At 30.5% G+C, this 21,400-nt stretch overlaps 4 protein-coding genes across 4 annotated transcripts; 2 read left to right on the top strand and 2 right to left on the bottom strand.

The window, feature by feature from the left end:
• Positions 1-113: 113 nt before the first annotated feature.
• LOC105367772 (prolactin regulatory element-binding protein) lies at positions 114-2,868 on the bottom strand. The gene is made up of 4 exons (XM_011506554.1): positions 2,438-2,868; positions 1,447-1,823; positions 579-1,300; positions 114-255 (listed from the first exon to the last, which is right to left on the bottom strand). The coding sequence occupies exons 1-4, from the start codon at positions 2,573-2,575 to the stop codon at positions 170-172; spliced, it is 1,323 nt and encodes a 440-aa protein (XP_011504856.1). The 5' UTR covers positions 2,576-2,868; the 3' UTR covers positions 114-169.
• An 805-nt stretch (positions 2,869-3,673) lies between these two features.
• On the top strand, positions 3,674-4,328 carry LOC105368336 (Biogenesis of lysosome-related organelles complex 1, subunit 3). Its single transcript, XM_011507337.1, has 2 exons — positions 3,674-4,218; positions 4,304-4,328. The coding sequence occupies exons 1-2, from the start codon at positions 3,737-3,739 to the stop codon at positions 4,326-4,328; spliced, it is 507 nt and encodes a 168-aa protein (XP_011505639.1). The 5' UTR covers positions 3,674-3,736.
• A 196-nt stretch (positions 4,329-4,524) lies between these two features.
• LOC105367771 (WD repeat domain-containing protein 83) lies at positions 4,525-5,497 on the bottom strand. Its single transcript, XM_011506553.1, has one exon. It carries the CDS (start codon positions 5,448-5,450, stop codon positions 4,554-4,556), a length of 897 nt encoding a protein of 298 aa, XP_011504855.1. The 5' UTR covers positions 5,451-5,497; the 3' UTR covers positions 4,525-4,553.
• Positions 5,498-7,332: 1,835 nt separating this feature from the next.
• On the top strand, positions 7,333-14,769 carry Spt5 (Transcription elongation factor subunit Spt5). The gene is made up of 13 exons (XM_011506552.1): positions 7,333-7,571; positions 7,946-8,257; positions 8,331-8,401; positions 8,479-8,728; positions 8,821-9,053; positions 9,219-9,717; positions 9,913-10,264; positions 10,354-10,719; positions 11,643-11,869; positions 11,951-12,309; positions 12,723-13,124; positions 14,034-14,206; positions 14,371-14,769. The coding sequence occupies exons 2-13, from the start codon at positions 7,956-7,958 to the stop codon at positions 14,605-14,607; spliced, it is 3,471 nt and encodes a 1,156-aa protein (XP_011504854.1). The 5' UTR covers positions 7,333-7,571; positions 7,946-7,955; the 3' UTR covers positions 14,608-14,769.
• The last annotated feature ends 6,631 nt before the right edge of the window (positions 14,770-21,400 follow it).

Below are 21,400 nucleotides of genomic sequence, written 5' to 3'. Positions count from 1 at the left end.
TCTTTTACACAATTAAAGATCTATTATTTAATCATATATTCAATTTGTTTCTATTTTCAATTTTCATATTTCGGTCCACCGTCATGAAAATTTCAATCTGTCTGAATAGCTTTTCATTTTAATGTACAAATTCTTGATACGATGTAACATTAATTATGTATATTTTTAATCAAATACCCATATAACTGCAAAGCATAAATGCACCACAAATACACAAAACTATGAAAATGAGGAACAGCCAGAACGGTAATACATCTAAATAACAAAAGAAAAAGTTGTAAATAATTATGATTATAGTTGCAAGATTTTATAAATGTTAATATTATACGATGTTAGTTAGCTTTAACAAATTTCAATGAACTCTATCATAATCAGTTTTACAAATATTTTACTACGTATTCAAAGAAATATAATTATCTGGATGTATTATTTCACATATATTCTAAATAAGTGAATTTAATAATTGTTAATATAAACAGTTTATTTAAATTTATATATTAAGTAAGTATTTTTAATTCAAGTGTAGATATTGAAAAAAGGAGTTATTTACTAATTAAAATAGAAAATTATTAACTTACATCTGTAAGGTATACTGTGGATACAGATTTTATTATCAATAGAACAACTAATAACTGCAGCTTCCGAGTTGCTAGTTATGGCTGGACCATCAAGTTTGGTTGACAAGAATTCTAAATTTGTGATAAACATATTGTGCGCACCAGGCACATGTAGTACTCTTTGTAAGCTAAATGCTATAAACATATCTACGGTACCAGAGGACATTGTGCCAACAGCTACGAATTTTCCATCGTCAGAGATAGCCAGCTCCGACAAATTTTCTTTATAAGTTACTAGTTTCTCAACTGATTCTAACTTTATATCCCATTGCTGTAAGAAACCATAATGAGTTTTACCCTTATGCCTCTTGTCTCTTGCAGGCAGAGAATTTGATAAAGTAAAAACTTGTAGAGTATTTGTATTTTGCACCAATTTATTGCGAAAACGACACCGTTTAAAAATAGACTTTTCATCTTTGCTAGAAGACCAGGTTAATTCTTTACTTTTTAAGCCGCTCGTTACTTCCCAGATTATTAATTTTCCATCCTTTGCAACGGTAGCAACTTCTTTACCCGTAGAACTAAAATCAATATCATCTATTTCTGTATCATGACCTTTTAAATCATGCATTTTGGTGATTTGAGGAAATTGCCACAAGCGTACATATCCATCAGTTCCACCAGTTGCCATTACATTTCCATTGGGACTTATTCTAACAACTCTTTGTACAGGTTGAACATCTCTGTAACAAAAAAATAAAATAAAATAGTGAAAAAGAGGTGCAAAAAAATCATATTTACATTTACAAATATTTTATATTTTTACACAGAATTTAAAAAATTTTCATAATCATCTCGATGGGCTTTAAATACATCTATTTAGACCTACCCGAAGTCTGTCTGTACACTGTCCGACGGTTTAATTATAAGTTGCAACTTTTTATGCTTTGCCTTTGATTCTTCATTAATATCTTCGATGCTTTCTTTCTTTGTATTTGTTTCTTCTTTCATTTCATTTTTTCTCCTTTGCCTAAGTTCCTCTTTATTTGAAAAACTAGACTTTTTTGGAATTTCTCCATTTTCAGTAACAACCACTTTTGCTTGTATATTATATAATTGACAGTGACTTTCTTGACCAGCAACTAGCCACATTCGTTTTCCATCGTTATGAGTTGCACTGTTCATAACAACATTGGGTCCTGTTTCATAACGGGTGACTTCTTCGGCATTGAACTGAGTCCCATCATGAGACAATTCAAATATTTCCTATAATAATCAAAGTTTATGATTCAAGACCTTATAATATTATATTTGATTCATATATTATGATACTGTAGGGCTACATTTTAAAATACAATTTATAACAAGAGCCTATAATACAAAATTAAAATGAATATCTGCAATATATTAGATGACAGTCTCTTAAAAATTCAATGATACTTATATATGCTTTATGTTTTATAGACTACAAAATACAAATTTGCATGACATGAGAAAACTCTTAATTTTAAATTTTATTTAAAAATATTAATCAATTAGACAACTGTTAAAGTAACTAAATTTAAAGTAACTAAATTACATATTCATATGGATTTTTGCACTTTAACAAATGATTGTTCATAGTACTAATCTATGCTTAATATATTACATAAATAATACAGTATAAACACAGTCTGAAATTTATTTATATTATCAAGTAGTTTCACTGTTTAGTCAGCGGCTAATAATATTCAGTATTTTATCTTATTTTTAATCTTATCCAAAGATCATTCAATTGACGGTTTATTCGTAATTCAGATAGTAAGTACTGTTCTAAATTTGATGGATTTAGAAAGCTTAGGCTAAAGGTAGGAAAATTGCAAAAAGAAATGGGTACATACAAATCCATTGGCAACACCTGTTCTCGAGGATCCACCACCGCCACCAACGAGGACGTGCCTACTGGTAAGCATCTGCAGCGTATAAGGAGGAAAGTTGACCTTGGCTAGCAGGCCATCCTTTCGGCGTCTCCACGACATGATTGTGGCTTTGCACTTCCCGCCTTATCCTTGGCTCTTGTGTGACTTCTCGAGGATGGTTGTCACGTTGTTGCTTTTGCTTCCTGGACGCTCATACCGTTGACGCATGTCACTGCAGGTGGACCCACACTGCCTTAAAAATTATACGCGCGCATATGCGTCAATAAATGAAAGGCCAAATGAAATGTGAACTACATATCCGTAAAATTCCACGCTTGTGATATGTAGTATATGTTAAAAGAAAAGGTGCTATTGGAATGCCACATATGCCACAATGAAAATTTTCTCGAGTATGTAAATTGACGATGACATGACGAGATTTTGCAGGTTAATTATGACAATATTTGACCGGTCATAATTTTGAATTTGTACACCTGCAGAAAAAAAAATGCAATTCTGCGACATACAAGTCTAAACGTAGGAAAAATAATAATAATTACATATTAATGTTCTTGATCATTGGTTGTGTAGCGTGCTCTTATTATTTTTTCCTAGTTTTAATTTAATTGCTCGAGAAATTAATACGAATAACGATGTCTAATTCATCATTTTTGTATTGATTAAACAATTGCCTAAATTAGTTCATAAATATAAATATATTTTATATCAATACATTTTTTATACATTTTATTTTGTTGAATATTTAATCAACTGAAGCTTGTGAAAGTGATTGCTAGATTTAAAATAAAGTTCGAGACTTCAATCGTCAAAGTATCGGTGACTTGTCATATCCATATAAATACTACCGAGTGCAGTTTAACCTTATAATCTATTTTTTTTTATAAGTTTTCGTAGTTGAATTAATTTGTTTATAGTTTTACAACATGAATTTTATTTCAATCCTGCACTAAATATCAATACAAATAATGAAAATGATATTTTTATGGACTAAATATTTAACTGATATTATATTGAACAACATAATTTCATAGTTAATTAAAATACTTAAAAAATAAAATATTGTACTAAAAATATTTGAATTAAGAGCAGAATATTGAATACGATATTACAGTGAGTAGCAAATAATTAATATGCATATTATTCATATGCTCTATCATCGGTAATGTAAATTTATTAGTTATATTTTGTAATAAAAATCTCACGGAAGCTTATTAATAATATAATTGATAAATATTGATAAATTTCATTAAAATTTGTGAAATGGAGTCCAAAGCTGTTATTGTTTCTGGTGAAGCGTCGGAATCTGACGAGGAATCTATAAATGTAAAAATGGGCATTCCATTTCCTTTACTTTTGGCTTCTACTTCTTGTGGAACTATGATTCAGGGAGAAGCAGGAGAATCAGATGATGAAAATAATGGTGAAAGCAATGCAAATTATGCCGATACAACTACTTGCTCTTACAAAGATGTAAAAGCACATAGAAGCGAAAGAAGTTCCGTTAAATATAACAGTTTGCTTCATAAGAAATTGCGAGACTGTAATAAGTCATTGGACAGAAATATTCGAGAATTTTTCGATAATAATATTTCTAATGGAATGGCCCAATTAGTTGACACTAATAAACAGCTTTTAAAAAGTCAATTTATATTACAAGATACTGTATCAAAATTTTTAGTTGCTTCAACACAATTTGAAGATACGTTAAATACTTTAGAAAATATTGTTGAAGAAGATTTTTTTCAATCGGTTAAACTATAATATATTGAAATTAATTTATTAAATTTCTGCAAATGGAATGAATTTTAATCTTTGATTATACATAAGCCGAATAAATTTTTGTAAAAAGTAGATTCATTTTAATTTTATATTATAAAAAATTTAAAAATATTTACATTTAAGGAAATATATCTGTTTGTTTAATCTTTTTTATTTTAGAGTATATAAATTTGTATTTATTGTCTTATGTACATTTATGTATACACACGTTCATGCTCAAAGAAAATTTTACATAAAAATGTGTAATTAAAAATATTTTATATAAATTACATAATATCGCTGTTTGAAAAAAATATAATTATTTTTCCCATAAGAGAATATCGGAGGCATTTGCTGCTAAAAAATTGTTTTTTGTCGGATGAACTCCTATAGAAATAATAGGATGTTCTATTGATTTTTCATCGAATAAATGTGTTACAATTTTTCGAGATATTAAATTCCACACCCAAATTCGCCCATCAATAGAACCAGAAAGTACCATAGTATCGTCATAATTAACACTAGATTCCAGACAAAAATCACTTTTAGATAAACCTTCGTATTCTCCTAATAATTCGCCCGTATCTTTATCAATTAGCTTAATGGTTCCATCTGAACAACTCACTACGATACAATGATTATCCTTGGTAAAACTAGCACAAGTAATAACTTCTCCGATACAATCGGTTACTAGACTTCCAGCCCGAATATCATACCTTCTTATTTTAGTATCATAAGAAGCGGTAAGTATTTCATGATCTGAAATTCTAACGGATGATATAGAGTCTTTGGCATCTGGTAGAACTTGTATAGGCGTCATAGTCCTAGACCGTATATCCCACAGCATAACTGAATTATCTTGTGATCCTGATACTATAACCGTAGACATCTCATTAAAACGAACCGTTGTTACAGTTCCCGTATGACATCTTAATCTACGTATAGGTGTTCCAGCAATAACATCCCATATTATAACAGACTTATCAACGCTACAAGATGCTATTTGACTCTGATCGCACGACGAACAAGCATCCATTACTTCATTTCCATGGCCAGCATATGTTTTCAATAATACACTTTTATATGGATTCCACAATTTAACTTTTTTATTAGAACCACTAGTTATACAATAAGCTCCATCTTCGCTAAATCGTACCGATCTAATAGCTCCTTGATTGCAGTATATACGTGCTGAGAGCGAATATTCTTCACTCATATTGAATATATTTTGAAGTAATTTGAAATTTCATAAAGTATAATTTTTTTCTCTCTAGCTATATTGATTTGCGTATTTGTTTACAAACATTTTATTGATGGCATTAGCACTTACATTGTAGTTATTACTAGAATGGGCGCCATAAATTTTATAATAAATTGCTCAATTGTAATAATAAAAAGAAAAGGTCAGTTTAATAAAATTCAGATTATCAAATAATTTATGTTGCATTAAAACTTTTATGTTTCCCTGGACATAAATATTAGCCGATAAAACTTAACCTCCGTCTTCGCATGACAAGTTTATAATTTTTACGCGCGTGTTTATAGCGACATTCGCACGAATATGTTTATTAAAGTTCTATGCTGTAAATTAATATGACATGGTAGGCGACAGGAATTTAAAGATATCGTATGAATTTTATCTTAGTGGATGATATAAAAAAAAAAAAAAAAAAAAAAAAACTACGTTCCGATAGAAATAAAATGCTTGAAATGAAACGTCGATATAACATTAATTGAATTAGTTTTAATTATAAGAAAACAAGAAAACAGCTGCATATATTAAAATATTTTTAAACAGAGATTAAGTCACAAGTTTCTTACTATAAAAATTCTGTAACGAATCTTTGATATGATTAATTAGAAACAGTATATTGCATTAAATAAAAAAGAATTAATTTAAATCACTTACGATTTCACACGTTTCGATCGTATCGTTACGTGATGATTAACTCATTAAGCATTCCATATTGGAATTTTCATCAAGTTTTAATCAGACAGATGAAATACGCAATTCTTAAATAAATTTTTAGTTTGCTTTTTGGATATATATCTTTATGATTATCAATTAATATTTATACTATTTTTGTAACAAAGAAACTTATCGTCTAGTTTGAAAATAAAAAAATAAAGAATTTCACTTACGTTTTTTATTTTTTCTTTCTATACACATGTTGCTTTGTTTTATTTACATTGAACGATGCGGCATTGAACGAATGATAAATTGACATCATTTTTACTGTGCAAAATTAAAACTATACTCATATTATACATAAAAAAAAGTATTTAGTATTTACATATATTTTATAGGATTTTATTAAATATTTTTTTCAAATTTTATCGCGATCATTGTATAAGATATTAACTTTAATAAGAATGCAAGAGCTTGTTATTTCGTATTAAATAGCCATAACTTATTATGACTCGAGGATGAAGAGAAGAGAAATATGAAGGACAATTTTAATTTTAATATCGCTATTTAATTTTTTAAATTTGATTTATTATTTTTGTACAATTTATTGCATTTAACGAATTTAATCAATAACAAACGTTTAACGAAATAAAATGCTTAAAGTTATTAACGTTGATAAAAATTAATAATAAACGTTGTATAAGCTTTCAGTGCTATTAATTTTTATCGGGTTATCGAGTTCATTTTCATTGATGTGTCGATTGAAGTTAAAAATTGTTTTATGATTTATTCTCTATATTAGATGAATATCGATATATGAAATATGATATATGAAATAAGCAAAGGTATTTTACTAGTCTGAATATTTAATTATTATTATTATACATGAATTTGTACTATTTTTCGATTATCGTATGGATAATTACATGGATAATTGTAAGCATAACGTTTAAGAAAATGCTTGATGAGATTTTAATATTAACAAAAAACATACTACTGATGAAATGCGGGCCAGTTATTTAATTATAAATTCTTTGCTCAATTGTTCATTTTGCAAAAATGAACAATAAACAAAAAAAATTTATTTCTGTTTTATCCCTTACAATTGCAGTTGAAAAATTAGCGCTTCTTTTTTCTATTGGCTTGATTATATCACATGATCAACGTTAGCTACGATGAAATGCGCAAAACTACTCACACATGTTAGGATCTTGACCCTTCGGCTGCACAGGCGGCTAACCTTTATGTAATTGATCCAAGATTATCAACTTTTGCAAAATATGTCGTAGAATCATGCCGATTGGTGCTTAAGAGTATTTCGAATAATTACGATTTTTGGAGTTACTTTTAATTAATATCATTGGCTAAGGGTAATAAACATTGTAGGACGAAGAGACGCTGATCGACTTGTACCGTTTGGGTGTGAAGGTGATTATACTTTCAGCTAATCGGTAAGGTCGATAATATGTTTATCATATGCTTTAATTAAGAACGGATTTATTTATATCTATGTGAACAAAATTTTTTTATATCATTATTTTCGGGCAGTATGGGCATTAGTTTTGGAATGAACTTTTATTATAATAGCTGATTATTTGTTCAATTTAACGAAGTAAAAGTGTCGATTGTGTAAGTTACTCTACTAGTTAAAAATTCTTTCGTAATATTTATAATCCTATACATTAGTAGTATTTTATCAAAAATATTTATCATGAATATAATGTTCATTGTTATCTGTATTTTCATTGAATTGTATAAGTATTGTATTAATATGTATAATCGATTTTACATTTTCTGATCAGACGAAACAAGATGTCAGATTCGGAGGGGAGTGTATATTCAGATAATGAAAGTGACGGAGGAGGCAAGACAGGAGGTGGTAGCGATAGTGAAAATCATTCTATAAGATCTGGTAATGGTAGCGATGTCGGAAGCGCAACTGGAAGTCCAGCTGCGTCTAGGTCTAGATCCAGATCGCGTAGTATCTCAAGAAGCAGAAGTCGCTCTGTTACTTCTAGATCAAGAAGCCGTTCAAGATTCAGATCAGGTTCCAGATCCAGATCAAGATCCAGATCCAGGTCCAGATCTAGATCACGTTCCGGCTCCAGATCTGGGTTAATATATACTCTTTAGTTTGTGTTAATTGTAACGATGAATTTCTATGATAATAAGGGTTTTTTTTTTTAGATCTGCGAGAGACGATGAGGCGGAAGAGGTGAATTCTGAAGAAGAACCAGAACCAGAGGAAGAACCAGATGGTAAATATAAACTAATTATATTATTAATTATTTATTATGGTATAAAAGCTTTGTGTTTTATTTTTTCTTTAATAAAGGGGAAGATTTAGATGAATATGACGAAGAAGAAGATGAAGAAGATGACGACAGGCCTAGGAAAAAGAAAAGAAAGAAAGGACAGGTTTATGATTTTATTATTCAAGAAGCCGAGGTCGACGATGAGCCAGAAGATGACGAAGAGTGGGAAGAAGGTGCACAAGAAATTGGAATTGTTGGGAATGAAGTTGACGAAATTGGTCTTACCGCTAGAGAAATTGAAGGTCGAAGAAGAGGAACAAATCTATGGGAGTAAGCAATAAAAATTAAACAAATCACAATAAATTTTGCATTGTTCGATATAACCTAAATGTAAAATTGTAAATAATTAATCATTATAATAGCTCGCAAAAGGAAGATGAAATGGAGGAATATTTTAAAAATAAGTATGCCCATGAATCAGCTGCAGCTCATCGTTTTGGTGATGGAGGTGAAGAAATGAGCGATGAAATTACGCAACAAACGCTACTCCCTGGTGTCAAGGATCCAAATCTATGGATGGTAAAATGTCGTATCGGAGAAGAAAAATCAACGATTCTTTTGCTAATGAGAAAATTCTTAACATACCAATTTTCTGGTAAATATAAACAAATGGCTCTTCTTAAATTACAATGGTTTAATATTAATAAATAATTAAATATATTGAAAAATTGTTTATAAAATCTAAATATTCGATTTTAATTTATTATAATTTATTTGTAATAGTTTTAAGTATGTTTATTAAGGTTAATATATTATGTAGGTGAACCTCTACAAATTAAGTCAGTTGTCGCACCTGAGGGTGTTAAGGGTTACATTTACATCGAAGCTTATAAGCAACCTCATGTTAAGGCATCGATTGAAAATATAGGAAACTTAAGAATGGGTATATGGAAGCAGCAGATGGTGCCTATCAAAGAAATGACTGATATTTTACGAGTTGTTAAAGAACAGACCGGTTTAAGAGCCAAACAGTGGGTGAGATTAAAGCGGGGTATTTACAAAGATGATATCGCCCAAGTAGATTATGTAGATTTAGCACAGAATCAAGTGCACTTGAAACTGTTACCGAGAATTGATTATACGAGACCTCGAGGTGCTTTAAGAACAGCACAAAGCGAGTCTGAGGCCATGAAGAGAAAAAAGAAGCGGAGACCACCAGCAAAACCTTTTGATCCAGAGGCTATTCGAGCTATCGGTGGTGAAGTCACTAGTGATGGTGACTTTTTGATCTTCGAGGGTAATCGATACAGTCGTAAAGGGTTTGTATTACATTTTTTTTATGTAATAATTTCTGGGTAAATTTTAAAATCGATATGCTCTAATCAATGTATAAGGTGCATTTGCTTATACTTTACTAGCTCAGTCCCTCAGGTATCATTTATAGATATAAGAAATGCAATGAAAATTTACCATGGAAAGATTTTCGTAATAATAATTCATTATGGGGTTTGTAGATTTTTATACAAAAACTTTACAACGAGTGCTATAATAGCGGAGGGTGTGAAGCCTACTTTATCTGAACTTGAGAAATTCGAAGAGGCACCGGAGGGCGTTGATATCGAATTAAGTGGACTCCCAGTTACCGGTGTTTCTGCCGGGAAGGAAGATCAATCCATAACACATACATTTAGTACCGGTGACAATGTCGAGGTCTGCGAGGGTGAGTTGATGAATCTGCAGGGTAAAATCGTATCCATTGATGGCAACATGATAATGGTGATGCCGAAGCACGAGGAGCTGAAAGAGGCTCTGGAATTCCAAGCCAGCGAACTAAGAAAGTATTTTACGATGGGCGATCACGTGAAGGTAAAGATGAACTTTTAATCTCGTAATTTACAATTTTCAAAGTCGATTATTAAATCAGGCGATTATAACTTCACGGATCGGTGTTGTAGGTGGTAGCAGGCAGATACGAGGGTGACACTGGCTTGATCGTGCGTGTCGAGCAGAATCGCGTAGTCCTGTTCTCGGATCTGTCTATGCACGAGCTTGAAGTCTTGCCTCGTGATCTGCAACTCTGCTCGGACATGGCCACAGGCGTTGACAGCCTCGGGCAGTTCCAGTGGGGCGATCTCGTGCAGATCGATCCCCAAATGGTTGGCGTCATAGTGCGCCTCGAGCGCGAAAACTTCCATGTGCTATCGATGCACGGTAAAGTAATCGAGGCGAGACCCCAGGGTCTCACCAAACGCAAGGAGAACAGAAACACGGTCGCCCTCGACTCTCAGCAAAACACTATTCAGAAGAAGGACATTGTGAAGGTGAGTTCACGACATCATTATCATTACCGAGTGGTAGCTGTGCTTTTTTTTTTCATTTTACTTTGGAGTGTAAGATGTTAGCTTGTCAAACCCAGAGGATACTGATGATCCAGAGAGAGAGAGAGAGAGAGAGAGAGCCGGAATAGTTATTCGTTAAATATCATCGTTTGTATGAAAGGCTTAACTTGCACGTAATTAATCGAGCCATTTCGACACTTTAAAGCAGATGATTGGCTGGAGAGAAAAAATATATAACTTGCAATAGGCGAGTGAAAAATCTCGGTGCATAGTCTATATCCTTAGTTTTTGAAAAAGGCGGATTATATTTCTGATGAGCAATGAAAAAAAACGAGGTGCCTTATGAATCTTGAACGAGAAAGTGTAGGTATCTTATTTAGTGGGGACTTCCTTCAGTCACAATGACGAAAATCTTGACTCACAGCGATGTGGTGTTTCCTTTTGCGATACGATAAGCATCGATAAAGATATATTACATTGTATTATCAATATCGATACGGAGAATGATTTATTATAGATAGATTATATTCTTTCATTCCATTCTGAGAATTGCATGGATCCTTTGTAGCCTTCTTCATTAGCACTCTAGGTGAAAATGAAAAATAATCTCGCCCAGAGATGAAATCGTTACTTTCACTGAAAGCTACTAATATTCAACCTTTATTATACAAAATAGCTTTTAAAAGTGCAAAAGATCTGTTAATAAACTATTAAATTTATCCTATTGATATGCATGAGAATGAAAGACAATCGAAATTCATATCTTATCCAATTCTTAATATCGTTCAAATGGACTCGATTACCATATTATAATCGCAAGAAATATCAATACCATTAAAACATGTAATGTCGAATGTTATAAAGTTTAATAATAGATGTAAAATGTGGTATAATACTATTAAAAGGTAGTCGATGGTCCACATTCCGGCAGAGGTGGAGAAATAAAGCATCTGTATAGAAGCTTTGCTTTCTTGCATTCGAGAATGTTCATTGATAACGGTGGGATCTTCGTTTGTAAAACAAGACACTTACAACTAGCCGGGGGCAATAAGACTAACATAGCGTCTTCCATGTCGCCAATGATAACTGGATTCATGTCACCGAGAATCGCTTCACCCATGCACGCAAGCGGGTAAATCTTTCTTCAAATCTATCTCTTCCATATATATCCTCTCGACGTTCCAATGGTTAACTTCTCATTATCGTTGCTTAGTGGCAGGGTAGGCGGTGGCACCGGGGGAGGCGGAGGAGGCCGAGGACGAGGCCGAGGCTCCGGAGCTCGGCGCGACCGCGACCTCATCGGCACTACGATAAAGATCACTGGCGGGCCCTACAAGGGCAACGTTGGCATCGTCAAGGACGCCACGGAGACGACCGCACGTGTCGAGCTACACTCCACGTGCCAGACGATTTCCGTTGATCGTTCGCACATCGCTAATGTCGGTGTCCCGACCAAGGATGGTAGTTTCAGCAGTTACAGCCGCACGCCAGCCTACGCTGCTGGCAGTCAGACTCCAATGTACTCCGGTGGCAAGACGCCTATGCACGGCTCACAGACTCCCATGTACGAAAGTGAGTATCTCCAGTTTGCTCGTCATACTATAATTAACAGTGTTAGCAGTATAGGAGCGCAATTAAACCAACGAACAATTCAATTTTGCTAAAAATATGGTGGTCAGTCCCAAATGATTTACTAAAATTTTTTAATTACTTAAGGTGTAAGCTTTAATGTGCCGCTTACTGAATTCCAATCTGTGCAGTGTCAGTGAAAAGTATTAGAAGCAAACACGACGCATTCTTTCACCGACTAGCCATTTTATACAGGCCACCTCGCATTCCATTGACCGGCCTTGAATATATTTATGTAAAAAACGATGACGACCCCGCGGTCTCGATAGCCTTAATAAGGCGCTTAATAAGCATCCCTTTACGGCTTTGGCAATTAAGTAGCGGAGCTAAAGGACCTTCTCTTCTTTCTTTTTCAGCTGGCTCACGCACGCCTCATTACGGTTCGATGACGCCGTCTCACGACGCCGGCTCCCGCACCCCAGGCCAGTCGGGCGCCTGGGATCCAAACGTCAACAATACACCCGCACGGACCAGCGACTTCGATGGCTACAACATAGAGGAGGGCGGCTCGCCGGGCTATGCGCCAGGCTATCCATCGGGCGGACCGTTCACGCCGCAAACCCCGGGCACGATGTATGGCTCCGACCAGAGTTTCGGTCCCTATCAGCCGAGCCCGAGCCCAGTGGCAAGTGCAACCGCGAGTCCGAGTCCAGCAGCCTATGGGAGCACGCCCTCGCCGGCCGGCACCGGCTACACGACCAGTCCTCATGGAGCCTTCGCCTCCCCATCGCCCATGGGCTACAGTCCGATGACACCCGGTAAGTCTGTCTCTACTCGTATTGTCCCACTCTCGCTGAAAAACAAAACAAACAAACAAACAAACAATAAACGAAAAATAGGAAATATTTTGCCAGAGGTATAAGGACGAGGGAGTGTTTTGTGGCGCGGCAATCGAAAGTGTTAAGGGATGAGCCTTTTTTATTTGCACACACTCCATTTGACGCTGACGTATGTTCGTATTAGTACTGGCACGTTTTGATAACTCGTATTCACAAAAGAGGCAGCAGTAATTTTAATCTAAGGAAATTACAGAGTAATATAAGATTTTAAGTGCTTCCTCTTCATTTCGATGATTATTTTTGGTTGTGGTAATTGATTAGCGAATCAAGCTCGCAACAGCCGATGACTGATGAGTAACGATGCTCAACGAAAAACTGTTATAATTTCTTTTTACTTTTCAAATACTAAAACAATGTATGTATATCAGCTTTAATATACACATTATAAATACCAAATGTATAAAATATATGAATTGATAATTAACTAAACTTTGCTCTATATTATTTGGCTCAAGTGTTTATCTATTGTTTCTTTTTTGAATTTAATACTATTTTTTTATGAAAATGCATCTTTTAAAATATGTAGAAAATAGAGTTTCTTATAGCAATTTTCATATTGTACTATTATTAAATGTAGAGGATTTGATGTCGATGTCGATGATCTTGATTTTGACAGAAATAAGATTACTTTTTCTGTCAATTTTAATTAATGCACAATGTTAGAATTCTTGATACTTTTTGTTAAAGTTTCCTATAATAGAGCAAGGGAAATTAATGCTATCACGCATACACACACACGCACGCGCACACGCACACACACGCACGCACGCACACACAATATATATATATATACATATATATATATATATATATTTTTTTTTATCTCAGGCACTGCTAGTAGTCCATATAATCCTCAAACGCCAGGCTCTAGTATGGAAACTAGTCATGGCTCTGGAGTATTTGGTTCAGAATGGCATACAACGGATATCGAAGTTCGTGTGAGGGATTCAAATCAAGATAGCGATTTAGCTGGACAGCAAGGTTACATCACAACAATTACAGTGAGTTACTTACAAAATGACTTCTTCTTTGTATATTCATGATTTTAATTATATATTCATCGAACGAGACACGCACGTTTGTGCTTGTTATTTAATCCCTAATTGTACGTCGGTTCAATATTAAATTGACATTTGACATTTGACATTCGACATTTTTTTCGTAGGGTGGAATGTGCACAGTATTTTTACCACGCGAAGATAGATCGGTAAATATACTTTGTGATCAGCTAGAACCAGTGGTTCCATCACAAAATGATAGAGTAAAAGTTATCATTGGAGAAGATCGAGAATCTGTTGGCACACTTTTATCCATTGACAATCAAGAAGGTGTATTTAAATCAAATGCTGGAGAAGTGAAAATGTTACAATTGCGATTCTTATGTAAAATGAGATCTCCCTAAATAGTTCACCATTATTTACAATTCATAAAGGGAGATTTTATTCTAATTGTAAGATATTGTCATTATAAATTTAAAAATGAAATTGTCACAACCAATACGTTGGATTAGGCTATGAATTTATCATGAATTGTTTATATAGTAATTGCTTAGTTTTTAATTTTCTAAGCTTACTTTTAAATTCTGAACTTAATGAAAAATGTATACATTATATTTATAAAATTATCATGTGAGAGCATTAATTCTTTTTTAAAGAGTTGAAAAAATTTAGTTGTATATTTTAACTAAATTATTTTTTGTTTTTTAATTATGAATTAAACTATTTTTAGACAGTGTGCACAAGTATTGTTGATTTTTGATATTCCTAACATCCTAACCTGAAATTGTAATTTTATCAATATGTCCCATCTCATTTGCATAAAGTCTCTTTTTTTATTCTTATCTGCGTAATATTTTAATTCTATAATAATGAAAACGTACAAAAAAGTAAATCAAACTTTGATTGGAATACTATATTTCGATAAGTTTACCCACTTAAATATTTAGCTATATAATTATCTGTATTTATTATTATTTTTTTCTTTTTTTTAAATTAATTCTAGTTTTTTTTTTTATCACTTTTTAAAAATAGCACTTCAATTTTACATTTCAAATTTAAATACTAAAACTGCATATACTTATCAGTAAAAATGATAATATCGATTATAAATTATTTTTAATTTTTTTAAATACTAAACAAATATCACGTTATCAAGTACTAATGTTATATTGCCGAATATTCATTCAATTACTAAACTAAAGTGAAATTGCAACTAAATGCAGATAAATTTTTAAAATTCAAAATAACTTCATTCATTTTTTTATTATTATAAATTTCGTTATTTATTACGAATGTAAAAATATCTTATTAACTTATACGCGTGTTGTGTGGCAGAACAAAATTAGCAAAAAACAGTTTTTTACAACTTTGAAATGATGCTAGAGATCGGCTAGAACTTCACAATTGAGAATAAAGATAGCGCCACTGAATGGAAAACAATACCTACTCGGGTGTATAGGATATTACATGTATCTTACGTGTATCATTCTATGATAAGAATAAAATGCATATTCACGGAAAAAGTTGATTGAACAACTTGTAATTTTTCATTTTACTTACGAATCGAGTATTAAAAAAATGATCACGTTAGAGTCAGTTTATTCAATCAATCAAAATGTAATAGTAAAGTGATAATGCAAACTTGAGTCAAACATTTCAAAGAATTAACATGCAGTGCAACTACTGACGGTTTGTCGTGATATTTACAAAGTCAGGGGCGCATGCGCAGTTGATTTGCGCTTAGTTTTTGCTTTCTCTTTCGGCGAACGAAGTAGTGCACAATCGTGATAAAACTATAATACTCCGAATTCGACAAAATATCAATTGCCATTAGAACAGAATAGGTAAGTCCAGCTTTTTTTACAATATTGTATATATTTTAAAATGTTGATGAAACTTGCGTCTTTTTTAAACAAACTACAAAATTATAAATTATGATTTTATTTATATAATCATAATTAATGTGCTATCAAGTATTTGTTTCAATAAAAAACTATCTAACATTTAAAAGGGAATCGTTACTGTAAAAAAAGAAGAAAAAAAAAATTAAAAAAAAACAAAAAAAATCATAAATGTATATATACATATATACATTTAAAGCGTTTATCTAAGGAAGAGCGAGCATATAACAATAATAAAATAATAATGAGAATATAATAATTTTAAATTTAAATATATCATTTATATTTATATAGAGGCAAATTTCATAGTACAATATCAAAAACATTTCTTGCGATATTTAAAAAAAAAAAAAAGTTTCTCTATAATATACAGTATTATTACCTATAAAACCAATGCATTTTTTTCAAAATTCTCTTTTCGTTTTTATTCTATGTATGTTTTGAATATTTAAACTTATTTATATTAAAATTATATTAATATACAAATTAATATAAATATAAAATAAATTAAGAATAAATTAATAATTAAATTAAATTTTTTTTTTTTTTTGAAAATTGATCTTTTGATGAATTTGAAAATTCATCTTTTCAACGTGGATACAAATTGAGTACGGTAGGATTCAATAATAAATTACAGTATTGTATCAATAAATTATAATTTTTTAATAATTCTTTCCTTCATAATGTTGTAAAATAAAAATATGAAATAATTTAATTAGTATACTTTATTAAGAAATTAATAATTCGAAATATTTATAAAATTCAATGAAATTACATTATTATTAATAATAATATTGTTTTTTAACAATATTATACGAAGTTCGTTATGTAATAATATTATTTCAATTGATGTAATATTAACATCTAATTTTCAACCGAAATCTAAATAAATTTTTTTATAAAGTGTAAGTAATTCAGTTCATACAAATTTATATGTATTTCAAATTCTTCGTTTTATCGTGTTTTTAGTAATCGATTTAAAACATTTTAATATCAAATCTTATATTGAAAATAAATCATAGTTGGTTCGTCAGTTATATTATATTGTGTTAATAAAATTAAATATAAAACTAATCCTGTAGCACATCTTTCAAACTAGTAAAATTTATACATTTTCATTGTTTCGTTCTTTGTAAAAATGATGGCTTCGTCCGAAAATAAAATGATTTCGAAATTTGATTAATTTACGAAAATAAAGCACTCATTAGATTATTATTTTTTCACGAGAATTGTCGTGCTCAGTACGTTATTTGACTTTCCTCTCCACGTCGACATTGCGCGCGCAATATACCAATAATATTACTTAGTATTTATATTCTTACTAATGGATGCAAAAATTTATAAAAAGTATTGATTCATTATCTTCTTAATTTATATAACAGTGGAGTTGAATGTCGTCGTGATTTTATTTATAACGATAAAACAGTGTGCTGTAAGTCCATATATATATATATATATATATATATATATAATTGTAAATTATTTTTAATGGCTGATGTGATAATATTATCTCGTTATAAAATATATAAATACTTAGAAAGAAAATTTAAAATATATAAATATAAAATTTTTCATTCATCTTAAATCCATACTTATTACACAATTGTTCGCTCTATATTTTTGAAAATATAATATTTTTTCTCTTATTTATTTTAATCAATAAATTTTTCTATAAATTTGTTCCTACATAAATACGTGTTTTATTTTTATTTTGTACGATTATGCATTACGTTACAATCAAATTGCTCTAGAATATTTTATTAAAGATGACGAAATTCATAAGATAATGAAATAGGATAGTCACATTATTTCTTATTTAATGAATTTTCATTTTAAATTATACTACGTTATATATTCTTAAAGATTCAATATTTTATGATCTTATATTAGTATTAGGCAGAAAGGATCATAGTGTATAGTAATAAATAACTTCAATTTTTATAGATATTTTTGAATCGTTCGTTTATTCACGCAAACAATAATAGATTTCTTTAGATATCCGTGTGATCGATATGATACGTGTTATACATAATGTATATATATGTAAACAGTTATAATTAATATACTTTAATCAAATAGGATACAATTTCTTCTGTTCCTGTCATAAAATTTTCTTCCTTGTTTTTTTTTTTTTTTTTGTATTATTTTGTTTTTTTTTGTTTTTAAAATTTTTTTATTATGATTTCCTATGGTTTTCCACTCGGGGTCGCTCATTATACATGCATGAAACAGTTGATATACATCTTTCGAATTTAATTCTTTTGTCAGTATGATTTTATTTCTAGTACCTTGTTGTTATATCTTATTATTTGTCTCATTGAAAATTTTCAATAATTCACAGAAATAATAGAAGCGTAACGAGGAAAAGAAAAAAAACGAAACGAGCGCTCATACTTTATTAAATATAGTAAGAAAGGCTACTTTCACAAAAAATTTGAATTTGAAAAAAGACTGATACATAAAATCTGTCAAAATTACATAGATTCATTATGTACACACATCATTTCACGGTTGTTGTCTTTTATTATAATATCGAAAGGGCGCTCGCCAAAGGAAGAAAACGTTGCTTTCGAGAAACCGTTTGAATTTTTCGAAATTTCAAAATATTCCAAGGGCTTATCGTTCGCGTTTCGCCGTTAAACTCCAACGCCGTTATGAAAAAATAAAGATATCATCACACTTGCACAATACCCATCGTTATAAATAAATACAAATAATATTAATAATAATAATAATAATAATAATAATAATAATAATAATAATAATAATAATAATAATAATAACAAAATACAAACTGTCAATTCCCTGCGACAAGAATCGTAAGATATACGTTTATGTATATTCTAGAGGTTGGTATTTATTTAATTTCTTCTTTCTTCTTTTGCATATTATGTATAAGTTTTATTATAGTAACGTACGAAAATGAGTTTTTCAGAGAAGGTGTTGATTACGGCGAAATAAGATCTCTGACTTTCAGTATTAATTTATATTTTCATGTGTTCCTTTTATAAATAATACATTTGTATTTCAAACAGCGTATAGAAATACAATATTCGTACGTTACTAAGTGTATGTAAAGGAAGGCAGAATCATTTGCTTTTTCTCTTTAATTTACGAAGGGGGAAAAGAGACACGGAAGGTTAGTGGATTTTTGAGGTTTCGGAGGAGCTCCCACGGCTAATTACATTAGGCTTTTACGTGAGACAAAATTATTATACCACTGAGCATTTTATCAAATTTTTTTTTTTTACAGAAATACAACGCCAAAGTATATAAATAAAAATGTTAAGCCGTTACAGATTTTATCACACAGGATAAGCTTTTATTTATCTTTTGTGTAATTATTTTGTTTATTATTAAGTAAACCATATAACAAATGGAGCATATAAATGTATTTTATTTATTTTAATAATTTTTACTCACAATCGTTTTCTTCTATAGTAATGAACATGCTTTTACATAGAAAATAAATTTGTTCAAATCAATAACGTTATTTTCAATGTATGTTAAAAAAATATTTCTACCAACTTTCTTGTATTTAAATTCATAAAATGGTGAATAATTTTTATTTAAGTTTAGAAAAATAAATAACTAGCGATAAGATCCCCTAGCAATATTTAAGAAGTGGATCGTCTCTAGATCTCTATGTAAAATTTAAAAAATGCAGGGCTGCGTTTCTTATGGAAACAAATTTTCAATACTGATCTTGGAATGGTCCGTTATACTTTTCATTTCTTTCTTTCTCTATATTATTATGCTTTCATTCTCTCTCTCTCTCTCTCTCTCTCTCTTTCTCACTATTATTTTAATTTATCTTATCCTCTCTCTTTTTATAGTTTTTTTTTCCCATATTATTTATATAAGTTTTATTCTTTTTCTCGTTCACTCTCTCTCTCTCTCTTTCTCTCTCTCCCTTCTTCTTACACAATCGCTCGCTGTTCTTACGTGTACATAAAAGCATTCTTTCATGTACGCAAATATGTGCGCATGCACACTTTCGTATACGTATGTCTCTTTATGCAGGCACGGAAGAATTATCTCTCTCAGGACTTTTTTGCATTCTACATTTTTATACTTATTTTTAGCAGTCAGGCCTATACCCATTCAACTAATAATCTAACTACACAAACTACAAATACACGTCAACTTATATGCATACTTACTAGATACGTATAAATACGTAAATATACAGTATGTAATTACATTTATTGAAAGCTAGTATTTTTACTTTTTTCCTTTTATCTTTGAATTGACACATACATCCATACATATAAATATATAAGTGTTATGAAAATATCTGGAAATTTAGGTGTTTAATATGGAACAAAATAAAATTTTTTTTTCCTTTCGTCATTTTCTCTTTTAAAAATAATCAATTTAATATAATATAATACTCACTGTGTAGGCTAAATTCACGGTGGTCGTGAAAAAATAAATACTACACGTAAATACCGGGATACGGATGAATGAATCCGTCCGTACAAATTGTCAAGGCATATTAAATATAATTTTCGCAATATCTATAAGTGTCTTTTCTTGTACCTTTTCAATACTATTTCTCTTAGAGGATATATTGCTGTGAAAAATTAAAAAAATTTCTTGTAAAATGCTTTATAAATGATGTTCGCTTCATTTCATTAAATTTTTATTAATATTTATAAATATTTTCAAAAGAATATTTCATAACGCAATTAAAAAATCTAAGATAAAGAAAATAAAATATTGAATGTGTCAATAAATAACGAAAATTTATGAAATTATTAAAAATTTTAAATATTAATTAACAATTGTTAAGGAATAGATACTAAATACAAACAAAATAATTGTTCTGGATTGAGTCAACAAGAAACATATTTTCTCATTAATTACAAAAAGTTTAAATTATATGCAAATAATAAAATATCAAATATGCATTTGCACTAATCCCAATTTAAATATTTATTTCCATTAATTCAATCTTTCCTTTTTAAAATTTTTCAGCATATAAACACCTCCACCAACAACGAACATATTTTTCAAATAAAACTGCACAAATAAGTATCAAAGATCTGATGAACTTAATTCTTGTACATTTTATCATTTTTTCGACAATTTGTGCTTCGTTTACAATGCGAAGCGATAACGTGAAAAAAAAATTGTGATAAGAAAACGCCCCGAAATCCAGTCGGCAGACATTTTGCTATACTGAACCATTTCGATAATTAATACAATGGCAATATTATTATTATAATATAATAATTACAACAATAATAATAATAATAATAATAATTACAATAATAATAATAATAATAATAAT

This window comes from Ceratosolen solmsi, unplaced genomic scaffold (genome assembly GCF_000503995.2).
Source record: "Ceratosolen solmsi marchali unplaced genomic scaffold, CerSol_1.0 scaffold6, whole genome shotgun sequence".
Lineage (NCBI taxonomy): Eukaryota > Metazoa > Arthropoda > Insecta > Hymenoptera > Agaonidae > Ceratosolen > Ceratosolen solmsi.
This window is presented reverse-complemented; position numbering and strand designations above follow the sequence as displayed.